The 13,539-nt window shown below is 37.2% G+C and overlaps 1 protein-coding gene across 1 annotated transcript in view; it reads right to left on the bottom strand.

Moving 5' to 3' along the window:
• Positions 1-4,169: 4,169 nt before the first annotated feature.
• DYNC2LI1 (dynein cytoplasmic 2 light intermediate chain 1) overlaps positions 4,170-13,539 on the bottom strand; it is a 30,495-nt gene continuing 21,125 nt past the window's right edge. The window contains exons 11-13 of the mRNA XM_033124237.1: positions 10,214-10,311; positions 9,705-9,797; positions 4,170-4,488 (exon numbers count right to left, since the gene is read on the bottom strand). Coding sequence (XP_032980128.1) covers positions 4,426-4,488; positions 9,705-9,797; positions 10,214-10,311 — 254 coding nt within the window. The 3' untranslated portion in view covers positions 4,170-4,425. The remainder of the gene's footprint in view (positions 4,489-9,704; positions 9,798-10,213; positions 10,312-13,539) is intronic.

Consider the following 13,539-nt stretch of genomic DNA (forward strand, 5'->3'; position numbering starts at 1 on the left):
TCTTAAAAGCTATTCCACCTTAAAGATAGTCGTGGTTATAACCAACTCATGAAATTTTGCCTGCTTGTTGGCATAGCATGTGACTTCAAGCTACTAAATGTTAGTGATACCACCTTAGAATACCTCCTTAAAATTGCCTGTTTTCAAAAATTATACTCAAATAAGTATATCAGAACACTGGAAGTGCTGATTAAAATGCAGGTTACTGAGCTCATTCCAGAATCACTGATTCCAGATCTCTAGGTGTGCGGACTCAGGAATATGCATTCCCCCACTGGCCCCACACACACTTTTAATTTTCAATTACAGTTGACATTCAACATTAATTATATTAATTTCAGGTGTAACAGCATAGTATTAGATACTTTTTTACTTGTACAACTTAAGAATTGATCAGTCTGACTAATCTAGTATTCACCTGGCACTACACATAGTTATTATATTATTGACTATATATTCCCTGTGCTTTACATCCCCGTGACTATTTTGTAACTACCAATTTGTAGTTCTTAATCCCTTCACCTTTTCACCCTGCCCCCCAATCTCCCTCCAATCTATTACCCCAACAAATCCAGTACCCATCAGACACCATATATAGTTATTACAATGCCATAACTTTGTATATAGGGGATGCCATACCCTACATCCCCATGATTACTCTGTAACAACCAATTTGTACTTCTTAATCCCTTCCCCTTTTTCACTTACCCCCCAACTCCCCTTCCATCTGGCAACCATCAATATGTTCTCTGTATCTATGAGTTTGTTTCTGTTGTATTTATTTTGTTCTTTAGATTCCACATGTAAGCATAATCACATTGCATCTGTCTTTCTCTGCCTGACATATTCCTCAGCACAATACCCACGCCCTCCCAGCCAGGTGGGTCCATGCCACTGCAAATAGCAAGAACCCATTCCCTTCCCTTCCCTGAGTAATAGTTCATTGTATATATGTACCACCTCTTCTTTATCCATTCATTCATTGATGGACACCCAGGCTGCGTCCATATCTTGGCCGTTGAAATAATGCTGCAGTGAATATATGGATGCACATGTCCCCTACAAGTAGCATTTGTGTTTCTTCAGATAAATACCCTGAAATGGGATTACTGAGTCCTTCTTTGTCTCTTGTTATAGTCTGTTTTAAAGTCTATTTTGTCTGGTATAAGTATTGCTAATTCAGCTTTTGTTGTTGTTGTTTTTCATTTCCATTTTTCATGAATATCTTTATGTATCCCTTTACATTCCCTCTCTGTGTGTCCTTTGAATCTGAGTGAGTCTCTTGTAGTCAGCATATGTAAGGGTCTTGTTTTCTTATCCATTCAGCCTTCCAATGTCTTTTGATTGGAGCATCTAATCTATTTACATTGAATGTAATTATTGATAGATATGTAGCTATTGACATTTTATTTTTCATAATTTTGATATGTACATATTTTAATCTTAAAGAAGTCCCTCTAACGCTCCTTGTAATACTGGTTTGGTGGTGATGGACTCATTTAGCTTTTTCTTGCCTGAGAAAATCTTTATCTGTCTTTTGATTCTAAATGATAGCTTTACTGGGTAGAGTAGTCTTGTTTGTAGGTCCTTGAATATTTTGGGTGAATCCCATCTGGCCTGCAAAATTTCTGTTGAGACATCAGCTGACAATCCTATGGGAACTCCCTTATAAGTTACTAGTTGCCTTTCTCTTGCTGCTTTTAGGATTCTGTCTTTGTCTTTAACCTTTGCCATTCTAATTATAATATGTCTTGGTGTGGACCTGTTAGGGTTCATTCTGTTTGGGACTCTCTGCACTTCCTGGACTTGTATGTCTATTTCCTTCACCAGGTTAGGAAAGTTTTCAGTCATTATTCTTCAACCTCTTACTTTCTCACTTCTCCTTCTGGTACCCCTATGATGCGAATGTTATTATGCTTGATGTTGTCCCAGAGATCTCTTAAACTATCCTCATTTTTTAAAAATCTTTTTTCTTTTTGCTGTTCTGATTGGGTGTTTTCTGCTATCTTGTCTTCTAAATTGCTGATTCAATCCTCTGCTTCATCATCGAGTCTGCTGGTGTTTCCTTCTAGTGCATTCTTCATTTCAGTTATTGTATTCTGCACTTCTGGTTCTTTTACAGTTTCTGTGTCCTTTTTAATGCTTTGTTGAAGTTCTCAGTAAGTTCCTTGAGCATCCTTATAACCATTATTTAGAACTCTGTCTCTGGTAGGTTGCTTGCCTCCATTTAATTTAGTTCTTTTTCTGGAGTTTTCTCTGTTCTTTTCATTGGGACATATTTCTTTGTTTCCTCATTTTAGCTGCCTCTCTCTTTGTTTCTATGTATTAGGTCGATCTGCTATGTCCCCCAGTCTTGGCTCGCGACGTATGAAGTAGTGCCGTGTGGGGCCCAGTGGCACAGTCTCCCTGGTCATCTGTACCGGGTGCTCCAGGAGTGTCCCTTGTGTGGATTGTGTGTTTCCTCCTGTTATAGTTGAGCCTTGGTAGCTACTGGCATGTCAGTGGGTGGGACTGACCCTCAGGGTAATAGGTTGTGGGGTTTGGCCATGTCCACAGCTTACAGGCTATTGTGCAGGGGGCTTACCCCACTGAGTAGGATTTGCCCCTGTGGGCTCTGTTGCCCATTGAGACCACCCTTTGGGTGTGCTGCTTGTGGAGCCTATTGGGCGGTGCTCTGCTGTTGTCCAAAGCCAACCTTCAAGTATGTTGGTGCTAGGGCCTCTTGCAAGGGGCTATGGTGCAGGCCGAGGTCACCCACCATGTATAACCAGCTGGAGACTACCGGGTAAGAGCTACAAAGCAATCCACAGTTGTTTGCTGCCTGTGCTAATCCTGGAGGCACATTGGAGAGGCCATGCTGTGAACTAAGGATGGCTGCCACCAATACCAGGCCTGGGGTAACTCCGCAAAAAGCCAGGATACCCCGAGGCCTGCTGTCATCTGACAGCTCCCTTAAGGTTCAGTTGCTGATAAATCCTCGGGTGGTATGCAAGTTGGATGAGGCAGGGTCTCAGAGTCACTAGAGTGGGAAGAGTTGTGGTCACCAGGTTAATGTAAATTCGGTTTGGTGCCAGTGATGAGCCTGAAGCTACTCAGCAAAAGTCTCAGAGTATACCATAGGACTCTGATACAGTTTTCTAAGAAAGAGTGCAATGTGTCAGAGGCGCTGATTTTGGAGAAAGTGCCTCCAAACTTGGGGAGGTTGGGTGGGACAGGGTTTGAATGAGTCAGCAGGGTGGAGCCCAGAGCTCACCAGACCAATCAGATCCAGATTTGGACGGAAGCGTAAGGGGTGGGCTCAACACAGGAAAGGTGGCTCACCTGCCGGCGCACGGGAGGAGGACCTCCTCACAGGGAAATGGTGACTGTCTTCCAGCCCTCAACCAGAAGCAACACAACTCAGTCTGCCCCCTACTATGTCTCTGACACCCGCCACCTCCAATTTACTGTACCTCCGCTGGAGCCCAAGGTGAGTGCCTGGGAGTGAGCGAGTCTGTGCGCGAGCCCTTTAAGAGGACCCCTGGTTTCCCCGCAGCCTTCCGTCCCACCTGGATGTTCGGAATCCCCACTGTTTTTCACAGCCAGGTGTTATGGGGGCTTCTCTTTTCGGCACAAGTACTCTGGACTGGGGAGGGTGGTGTGGGGCTGAGGTCCCTCACTGCTCTGGGGGGACCCTCTGCAGCCGAGATATCCCTCCTGGTTCTCACCCGCCACACGGAGGTTTGCGGTTAGCCAGTTCCGGGTTTCTGCCCCTCCTACCAGTCTTGGCGTGGCTTCTTATTTATATCCTTAGTTATAAAACTTCTGTTCAGCCAGACTTCAGATGGTTCTCCAGGTTGACTATTCTCTAATTTAGTTGTAATTTTAATTTGTTCATGGGAGGAAGCAGGCAGTGTTTACTTTGCCATATTGGATCTCAGGAATACGCATTTTAAATAAGTCCTTTTTTGGTGTTTTTGTGCCTCACCATTAGAGTAAAGTTACGATGCTTGTTAAAGTGAACCCAGTTCTAGTTTCCAACCATCTGAGAACTCCTAGAGGATATGTCTAATATGAGCACTAACAGTATATTCATAACTGTTACTAAATGCTCTTGCTTTCATGTTCCTGAAAACCTGTAAGCAGAAACTTATAAATGCTGAACCAAGTATACATTACTTAACCATGTGAGAGAAAGATAGTAGAAGATTCTTTTTATTTTAAAAAATGTTATACAGTTACACAAATTTTTTCCTCTCTAAATGACTTAAAAATAACCAGGGGTGGCACTAATGCAATAAATTCATTTTTCCTTGAACAAATTACACATCTTAACTTTCTTCATTTATTACCATAATATCTAATTTATTAATCAGCTAATATTAATAAAATAATCTTACTTGTATTTGAGAAAGAAGAAATAAACACACTATAGTTGAATTAGGTTCAAGAATCCAGCTCAATTTGTTTCCAAGACTTGGAAGAACTTCTTTTGTACTGTTCCAGTTCCTAAAACAGAAATATGTACATTGATACTTTGCTAACTTCAACCAGGTTTTGGCAAGAGTTGAATAGCAAAATTGAGAGAACCACCGCACACCTGTTAAAATGGCTATTATCAGTAAGACAAGTAATAACAAGTGTTGGAGAGGTTGAGAAGAAAAAGGAACCTTCATACACTACTAATGGGAATGTAAATTGGTACAGCTGCTATGGAAAACAGTATGGAGGTTCCTAAAATTTGAGAATAGAATTACCATACGACCTAGCAATCCTTCTTCTGAATATCTACCCAAAAATCTGAAAACATTTATCTGTAAAGATATATGTACCCCTATGTTCACTGCAGCACTATTCACAGTGGCCAAGACATGGAAACAATCAAAGTGTCCTTCAATAGATGATTGGATAAAGAAGCTGTGGTACATGTATACAATGGAGTATTACTTGGCCATAAGAAAAGATGAAATACTGCCATTTGAGACAATATGGATGGATCTTGAGATTATCATGCTAAGCAAAATAAGTCAGCCAGAAAGTCAAGAACCATATAACTTCACTCATATGTAAGATATAAACTGAAAACAACAAATGAAGAAGAAAACCAAACAATAAACAAAAACTCATAGACATAGAGAACAGTTTAGTGGTTACCAGAGGGTAAAAGGGGTCAAAGGTGACAGAAGGAGCTCTGACTCTGGGTGGTGAACAGATGATGAAATATATAGATAACATATTATAGAATTGCACATTTGAAACCTATATAATTTTACTAACCAATGTCACCCCAATAAATTAATAAAAATTTTAAAAAATAGTAAATACTAATGAAGTATTTTTCTGGTGCCCATGTGAAGTCTACCAAAAGAGAGAACTCGGAGTAATTAGAGAAAAGAGAGCTAATTAGGATAGATACTTACGTCTACAGCAAAGTTGCGAGGGGTCGTAAGATGGGTCCTCAGACCTGTGAGGACTGATTTCCCAGTCCACGCATTTGTGGGGACTGGGAGCAAGAGTGATTCTGGACAGCTGTCATAAATGACACGTTTTACTGCTAAGGGATACTGTGGCTCAGTGCCTCCTCTGCTGGCAGGATTATTTAACTTAAGTGCGGGCCTTCTGAGGCAGAGCGATGGACACATCTTTCTTGCCTATTGATTTTATGAGACTTGGGGCTTTTTCGAAGGCTCAGATGTTGGAGGAACTGGACGGAACTCACGAGTCAGCCTCCCCATCTTAGAAGTGCTGTGCTCTAATTTCACTGCCAAAGCTTAAGGCTCCGAACTTAGTTTTTGTTTTATTCCTGATGATTATTTAAGCCACTTTCATGTTTCCCTGAAAATAAGACCTAGTTGGACAATCAGTTCTAAGGCGTCTTTTGGAGCAAAAATTAATATAAGACCTGGTATTATATTACATTATTATATTATTATATTATATTATTATATTATATTATATAAGATCCGATCTTATATTAAAATAAGACCAGGTCTTATATTAAGTTTTGCTCCAAAAGACGCCTTAGAGCTGATTGCCCAGCTAGGTCTTATTTTCGGGGACACCCCGTAATAATGCAGCTTGGGGATGGGGAGGGAGTCAAAAGGAGGATCACACTGGTTTCAGACCGGCTCAAGGCCAGTCCACCACTCATATGTGATTGTATTATATTTGAATGAAACAGGATGTCGTCGTTCCTCCCAAGAAGCACAAGAATCAGAAGCAACTATTTGGGTTAAAGGTGCAGACACAGCACATAGTATAGACTTAGGCATTTCCAGGCTGTTTTTAAGTAACGACACACTTTTGTGTAATTATGGAAAACACTGAGTAAAACTTTTTTAAAAAATGAACACTGTTATTGTTCTAAATGGCAAATCAAATCAAATCTAAAGATTATAATGCTATTTTTATTGAGAAGTGTTATGTGGCAATAATCATAATATTGATAGAAGATCAAAAAGATAGTCAATATCAAGAAAGAGCTGTAGACAATTGGCTAGATTTCCACCTAACACAGGTGAATTCTTTTATATGCTGTGTTAATAAAACTGGCATTGACTGTCTTGCCCGTATAAAAAATGAAAATGTATTTTTAAATGTTTAGAGGGGAAGTGACAGGAATCTTTCACAATTAATCTATAGAGAATTTTCTCATATCTGAGTCAGCTTTTGTGTGTATCAGCACACAATTGGAAACAAACGTAAGGCTCTGAAACTACTTTGGGAGAGCATGAAATAATACACAAATTTAAAATTTTGGATATTAGAATATCAAAATTTGGAAATCAATTAAATAATTGAGCATCAACTAGTAATCATTAGGGTAACTTGAAGGCAGAAGCATAAAATTATGGTAAGGTACCATGTATGCAAACTGAGATCAATGCATTTATCTATTGAAACACCATAAATGAAACTGGTTTAGAGACAAAATTAGGATATTATAACTTTTCAGATAGGTTAAAAATATTTGTCAGCCAAGAGAGTACAGAATTTAGTGAGGTAGCAGGAGTTGAGCAAAGAATGATATAGGTATTGTGGGGTGGCTTTCCAGTTCCACTCAATATTCCTATGGTTTTATGTCAGTTAGGGAAGATGGATTTGAATGTGAAAACTCATAATACTAACTATGTATATAAATGTAATAAAAGGGATCACTATGCAATAGAAATGAATACTCATCAAAAATGGCATTTAGTCATTGACTCCCAGGTAAATATTAATTCAAGGATGACTTCCAACTAATCTGTCTAGCCAAGGTGCACATAAGGATTACATAAGGTCATTTTACTCTTCCTACAACATGCCTCCCAGTTCTTTTTAAATGGAGGTATAGCTGACATACAACATTATATTTGTTTCAGGTATACAACATAATGATTCAATATTTGTATATATTGTAAAATGATCAACACAGTAAGTCTAATTAATATCTGTCATCATACATAGTTAAAGAATTTGTTTTCTTGTGATGAGAACTTTTAAGATCTACTCTTAGCAACTTTCAAATATACAATACAGTATTATAGTCACCATGCTGTATAGTACATCACCATGGTTTATGTATTTTATAACTGGAAGTTTGTATCTTTTGACTCTGTTCACCCATTTGGCCTACTCCCCGCCCCCTGCCTCTGGCAACAACCAATTTGTTCTCTGTATCTATGAGCTTGTTCTTCATCCATTCATCTGTTGATGGACACTTAGGTTGTTTCCATATCTTGTCTACTGTACATAATGCTTCAATGAACATAGGGATACATGTATCTTTTTCAAATAGTGTTTTCATTTTCTTTGGGTAAATAACCAGAAGTGGAATTGCTGGATCACATGGTAGTCCTATTTTTAATTTTTTGATGAAACTTCATACTATTTTCCATAGTGGCTGCACCAATTATAGTCCCACCAACAATACATCCTCGCAAATACTTCATATTTCTTGATTTTTTAATAATAGCCATTCTAACAGGTGTGAGGTGATATCTCACTGTGGTTTTGATTTGTATTTCCCAGATGATTAGTGATATTGAGCATCTTTTCATGTACCTGTTGGCCATCTGTATGTCTTTTTGGAAAAATGTCTATTCAGATCCTCTGCCCGTTTTTTAATTAGTTTTTTGTTTTTTTGCTATTGAGCTGTATGAGTTCTTTATATATTTTGAACATTAACCCTTATCAGCTATATGATTGGCAAATATTTCTCCATTCAGTAGGCTGCCTTTCCATTTTGTTTATGGTTTCCTTTGCTGTACAGAAGCTTTTTAATTTGATATAGTTCCACTTACTTATTTTTTCCTTTGTTAACCTTGCTTTTGGTGTCAAATCCAAAAAATCATTGCCAAGATCAATGTCAAAGAGCTCACTGCCTATGTTTTCTTCTAGGAGTTCCATGATTTCAGGTCTTAGAATCAAGTCTTTAATCCATTTTGAGTTAATTTTTGTGTATGGTGTTGTATTATAAGATAGTGGTCTAGTTTCATTCTTTTGCATGTGGCTGTCCAGTTTTCCCAACACAAGTTATTGAAGAGACTGTCCTTTCCCCATTGTATTTTCTTGGCTCCTTTGTTGTAAATTAATTGACCATATATGCTTAGGTTTATTTCTGGGTTCTCTATTTTGTTCCATTGATCTATGTGTCTGTTTTTATGCCAGTATCATATTGTTTTGATTACTAAAACTTTGTAATATAGTTTGAAATCAGGGAGCGTGACGCCTCCAGCTTTGTTCTTCTTTCTCAAGATTGCTTTGGCTATTTGGGGTCTTTTGTGGTTTCATACAAATTTTAGGATTGTTTGATCTATTTCTATGAAAAATGCCATTGGAATTTTTTATAGGGATTGCAACATGCCTCTTTGCTTTGCTACAGCTAGAAACCCTCTAAATATTAATGACAGATTTTTCAAAAGTCTTCTAGACTATGTCTAAATAAAATGTTTTGCTTACTTATTCTAGGGCCCCCTAAGGAGAAAGTCTAGTGTGGAGGAAAATACCCTGGTCACTGCTCCCGGTGGATGGTTGTGTTCAGGTTATCCTTGTAACAATGCGACTGCCCAGGTTATACAGCTCTACAAATCCCACCTGATAGGTTGTCAGGGCAATTTATAGTGTTGACTGTACAAAAACTTACTTACGTAAGGTCAGATTCCACACAGTGTCTCATTTTATCAAACTAAAAGGAGATTTGAGAAAATCTAAGTAGTGGGTCCTGATGAATTTACCAACATTTGCATTCTTATATCAGACTTGTGTATCACCAACAGTGCTATTTGGCACATATGGAATGCAGTCTCCACTTTTAACCACTTTCCTGAGAGATCCTGGATTTTGTCTGCTACGTTTGTGTGCTTTCAGACTGGCACAAAAAAAGTATAGGTACGTCTGAATGTCCTAATATAAACCAAACCCTTTTATATAATCCCACAAACAAAAGAATATTATAAAAGTGTTTCCCCAGCAGCAAGATAAGAATCACTACCCGTCTTTAACATAAACTGGAAAATCCAAAAGGATAGTGAACATTAAGACATCTTTGGGTGGTAGAATAGGTGATATTTAATTCTTTATGCATATCAGAATTTGATTCTTTTCTATAGTATAAATGTACTATTTAAATAATTATAAAGTAAAAAAAAATTAAGCAAGTAAATTGAGAAAAAATCTATGACATTTGAGAGCTTTTTTTGTGATAATTCAAGATGAAATAAAATAAATGTTTAGGATAATACCTGATCCTTCTGAATTCTCATTTCATCAACTTCACTTTCAGCATACTGAGGGTCTTTTGCGGGGTCCTTGATATCTTTTAGTGTGTTGATACTCTGAAATTACAATTCTTCAAATCATTTCATGCCCATAAGCCAAAACCTTCAGTGACTACTATCGTCTCATAAACCCAGGTCCCACTCTTCAGCTCTCGATGGTCTTCTGAGCTTTTATCATCACCATAAAGGGCCATTCAAATTCCACCAGGTCCTCTTTCCTCCCTCTCCTTTCCATTGATGTCACTCTCTTGTCTAATATCCAGAGAACTCTGTTTGAAAGTGGAGCAAGGACTGTGTCTTACCCACCTTTTAATCCCCACAGTGCCTCATATACAATAGATTTTAAGTGAAGGTTTAATTTTTGAGCATGAGAGTTGAAAACAAAGTTATCACAGGAGGCCCATTGGAACATTTCCCAATAACTGTTGAATAGTGCTGAAAATTCTTGCTTTAAAAGAATTAGAAATATGTACCTTTGGTGGAAAGAGCTTTTCATACACTTTTTTCCATAAATCTATTGGTGACTGGGCATGAAGCTTTCCAATGTCATTATCAGGAACAGGAGGAGATCCTAAAATTGGAAGTTTTACTCCAATGACTGCATTGATTAAAACATTGCAAACTCTATCATCAATAAAATTGATGGCAGTTATAAAAGTATAGGTCTTTGGTCACCCGCTTCCCCTCTCCCTAACACAGTCACTGTTAAAATGTATCCTAACCCAGCGTGGCAAGGCCACGGGGCAAGTTCCCGTACCAGAAGAGGAGACAGAGTAATGAGTAAACTGTAATTCTCTTTCCTCACACTTAAATTGCTGTCCAGCAAAAATATAAACATTTGATAATCTCATGTGTTTGTGAATTTGTAAGAAAACTGATTCTCATATGTGCTGCTGGTTAGAGTGCAAACTGGGATAACTAATTTGCAGGGTAATTTGGCACTGATAAATACTATTAAAATACTAAAAAAGGTCATGCCCTATTAACGAGCAATTCCAGTTTTCGGTGTTTATCCTAGAAACACCTGCATACATGTATTAAGGATTTCACACTGCAGCATCATTTGTATTAGTGAAAAATTGGTCACCACCAAAATGTCCATCAATAGAGGAATAGTGAACTAAATTATTGTGTAACACTGTCCACCAGTCAAAACACCAAATGGACCTGTATATAGTATTACTATGGAAAAACCACTAGGCATGATGAGTAAAAGAGGCAAATTTCAAAATGATACAGAATGATATAATTATGTTAAAACAAATATATATATTTTTTCTACATCACTTACACATATACAGAAAATGATCTGGAAAGATACATACCAAACTCGATCCTTATATCAGTTTGGTATGTATCTTTTTATATCAAACTTTTATATCAGTTTGGTATAAAATCTTAATATTTTATAAGGAGGATGTCTTTATGTCTTGCTTGTATAATTTAATTTGAAAAATTTTAAAAACTTGCTGCCACTCCTTGATAATTTTCAGTCTATAATCTGGGATTTTTCTTGTGGCTCAACATCTGTATTGTTCACTAAGATTATTTCACTGTTGATCTTTCAAGGCCTCCTATTCCTTTGGTGGGAAGACATTGATACAATCCATGGATCTTATTCAGCTTTCCCAAGTGATTTACTTGTCCGTGTGTGTGTGTGTGTGTGTGTGTGTGTGTGTGTGTGTATTCTGTACAATTTTATCACTTTATGTCCATGTATCCACTACCACAGTCAAGATACTGAACAATTCCATTACCACGATGATCCCAGCTGTAGCTCTTTTATAATCACACCTCTTTCCCAACTTCTTCCCTCCTACCTCCCCACCCACAGTCTTGTCCTTAACCTTTGGTAACCACTGATCTTTCCTTCATTTCTAAAATGTTCCATTCTAAAAATTTCATATAAATAGAATCATAATGTATGCAACCTTTTCTGATTGGCTTTATTCATTCAGTATAATTCCCTGGAGATTCATCCAAGTGCTGTGTATCAATATTTTGTTCCTTTTTACTGCTGAGTAGTATTCTCCAGTAGAAATGTACCACAGTGTTGTTTATTAATTCATCTATTGAATGACATCTGGTTGTTTCCAGTTTTTGGCTATTACAAATAAAGTTTTTACCATGTTTCTCCGAAAATAAGACCTAGATGGACAATCAGTTCTAATGCATCTTTTGGAGCAAAAATTAATATAAGATCCAGTCTTATTTTACAATAAGACCCGGTCTATATAATATAATATAATATAATATAATATAATATAATATAATATAATATAATATAATATATAATACTGGGTCTTATGTTAATTTTTGCTCCAAAAGATGCATTAGAGCTGATTGTCCAGCTAGGTCTTATTTTTGGGGAAACAGGGTAGGAACATTTTTGTACAGATTTTTATGTTCATTTCTCTGGGATAAATGCCCAATAGTGCACTTTCTAGTTCATAGGGGAGCTGCATGCTTAATTTTATAAGATGCTGTCAGACTGTTTTCCAGAATGCTGTAGCACTTTACATCCCAGCAGCAATGCATCAGCAATCAGGTTGCTGTGCATCCTGGTCAGCACTCGGTGTTGTCACTGATTTTTATCTCAGTTATTCTGCTAGTGTCTGGTGATATCTCAGGGTGGTTTCAAATGTGAAGTTACCTAATAATTAATGATATTAAACATCTTTCCACGTGCTTATTTGCCCTTTGTATATCCTCTTCAGTGAATGTCTGCTTGTGTCTTTTGCCTATTTTGTAACTGAACTGTTTGTTTTTTTACTGTTGAGCTTTTTATATAGTCTAGATACTAGTCATTTGTTGGATATGTGGTTTGAATATATTTTCCCCCAGACTATAACATGTTTTTTCATCCTTTTCACATGGACTATCAAGAGCAAAAGTTTTTCATCTTGATGGGTCCAAGCTCCATGATTTTTAAATTCAGTAATTCTTAACCCTTTTCTAACTTCCAATTACTCATATGGGCAAAATATTTCCATAAGCATTACCTATCAGTACACAGAATGATTCTCACTGCTACTGAAATTAAGTTGGTACTAATGATAATTATAAAAATAAAAACTCAGTCTCCATGATCACTGATTAATCATCTCTATTCCTTTCATTCCAATTCACTCTATAATCTCATTACAAAGATCTCTAAATTTGAAGTTAAGTCAACTTTAGCTTATAAGAGTGATGAGGAATGGGAAATAAAAAAGAAAAGTACTGTCCGCTAGAGTTTTTTTTTTTTTCATGCCCACTAGAGTTTAAAACCAAACTATGACAACCTATGACAACCAAGAGTATAAAGAGTTGCTGGGCCCAAAGATCTTCAAAATTAAAATAGCTTCTGTAGGAAGATAAGGAACTTGTCTAGGTAAACTCCTTTTGCTTCATGAGCCTAGGGCATCTATAAGTTTAAGATATATATCCCATTAAATGAGGCAAGCTAACTAGTGAAACTTCTTTTTGGTTTATTCTATCACTTGATTCTCTAATTTTCATTATTGCCCATAATAGATAGCTTTGAATTTCCTGACCCCTCTATGCTCTTGGTTTTCTTTTAAACCTAAGGAGCTAAAATTTAAACGTACCTAGCAATCAGTCAGGGAAAGAAAATACATACACTTTTTTTAGTGGAATAGAGATCAGAAATCTGTCTCACGTGACAACATCCCTTCCATCACAAATACGTCAATGTGCTATACACGTATGTTGAATCAATATTGTGTATACAAATAAATACATAGGAAATGGCAGCAATGATAATGAAACCAGAAATGGTTGTATGTTGAAGATGAAG

This window comes from Rhinolophus ferrumequinum, chromosome 13 (genome assembly GCF_004115265.2).
Source record: "Rhinolophus ferrumequinum isolate MPI-CBG mRhiFer1 chromosome 13, mRhiFer1_v1.p, whole genome shotgun sequence".
NCBI classification, from domain to species: Eukaryota; Metazoa; Chordata; class Mammalia; order Chiroptera; family Rhinolophidae; genus Rhinolophus; species Rhinolophus ferrumequinum.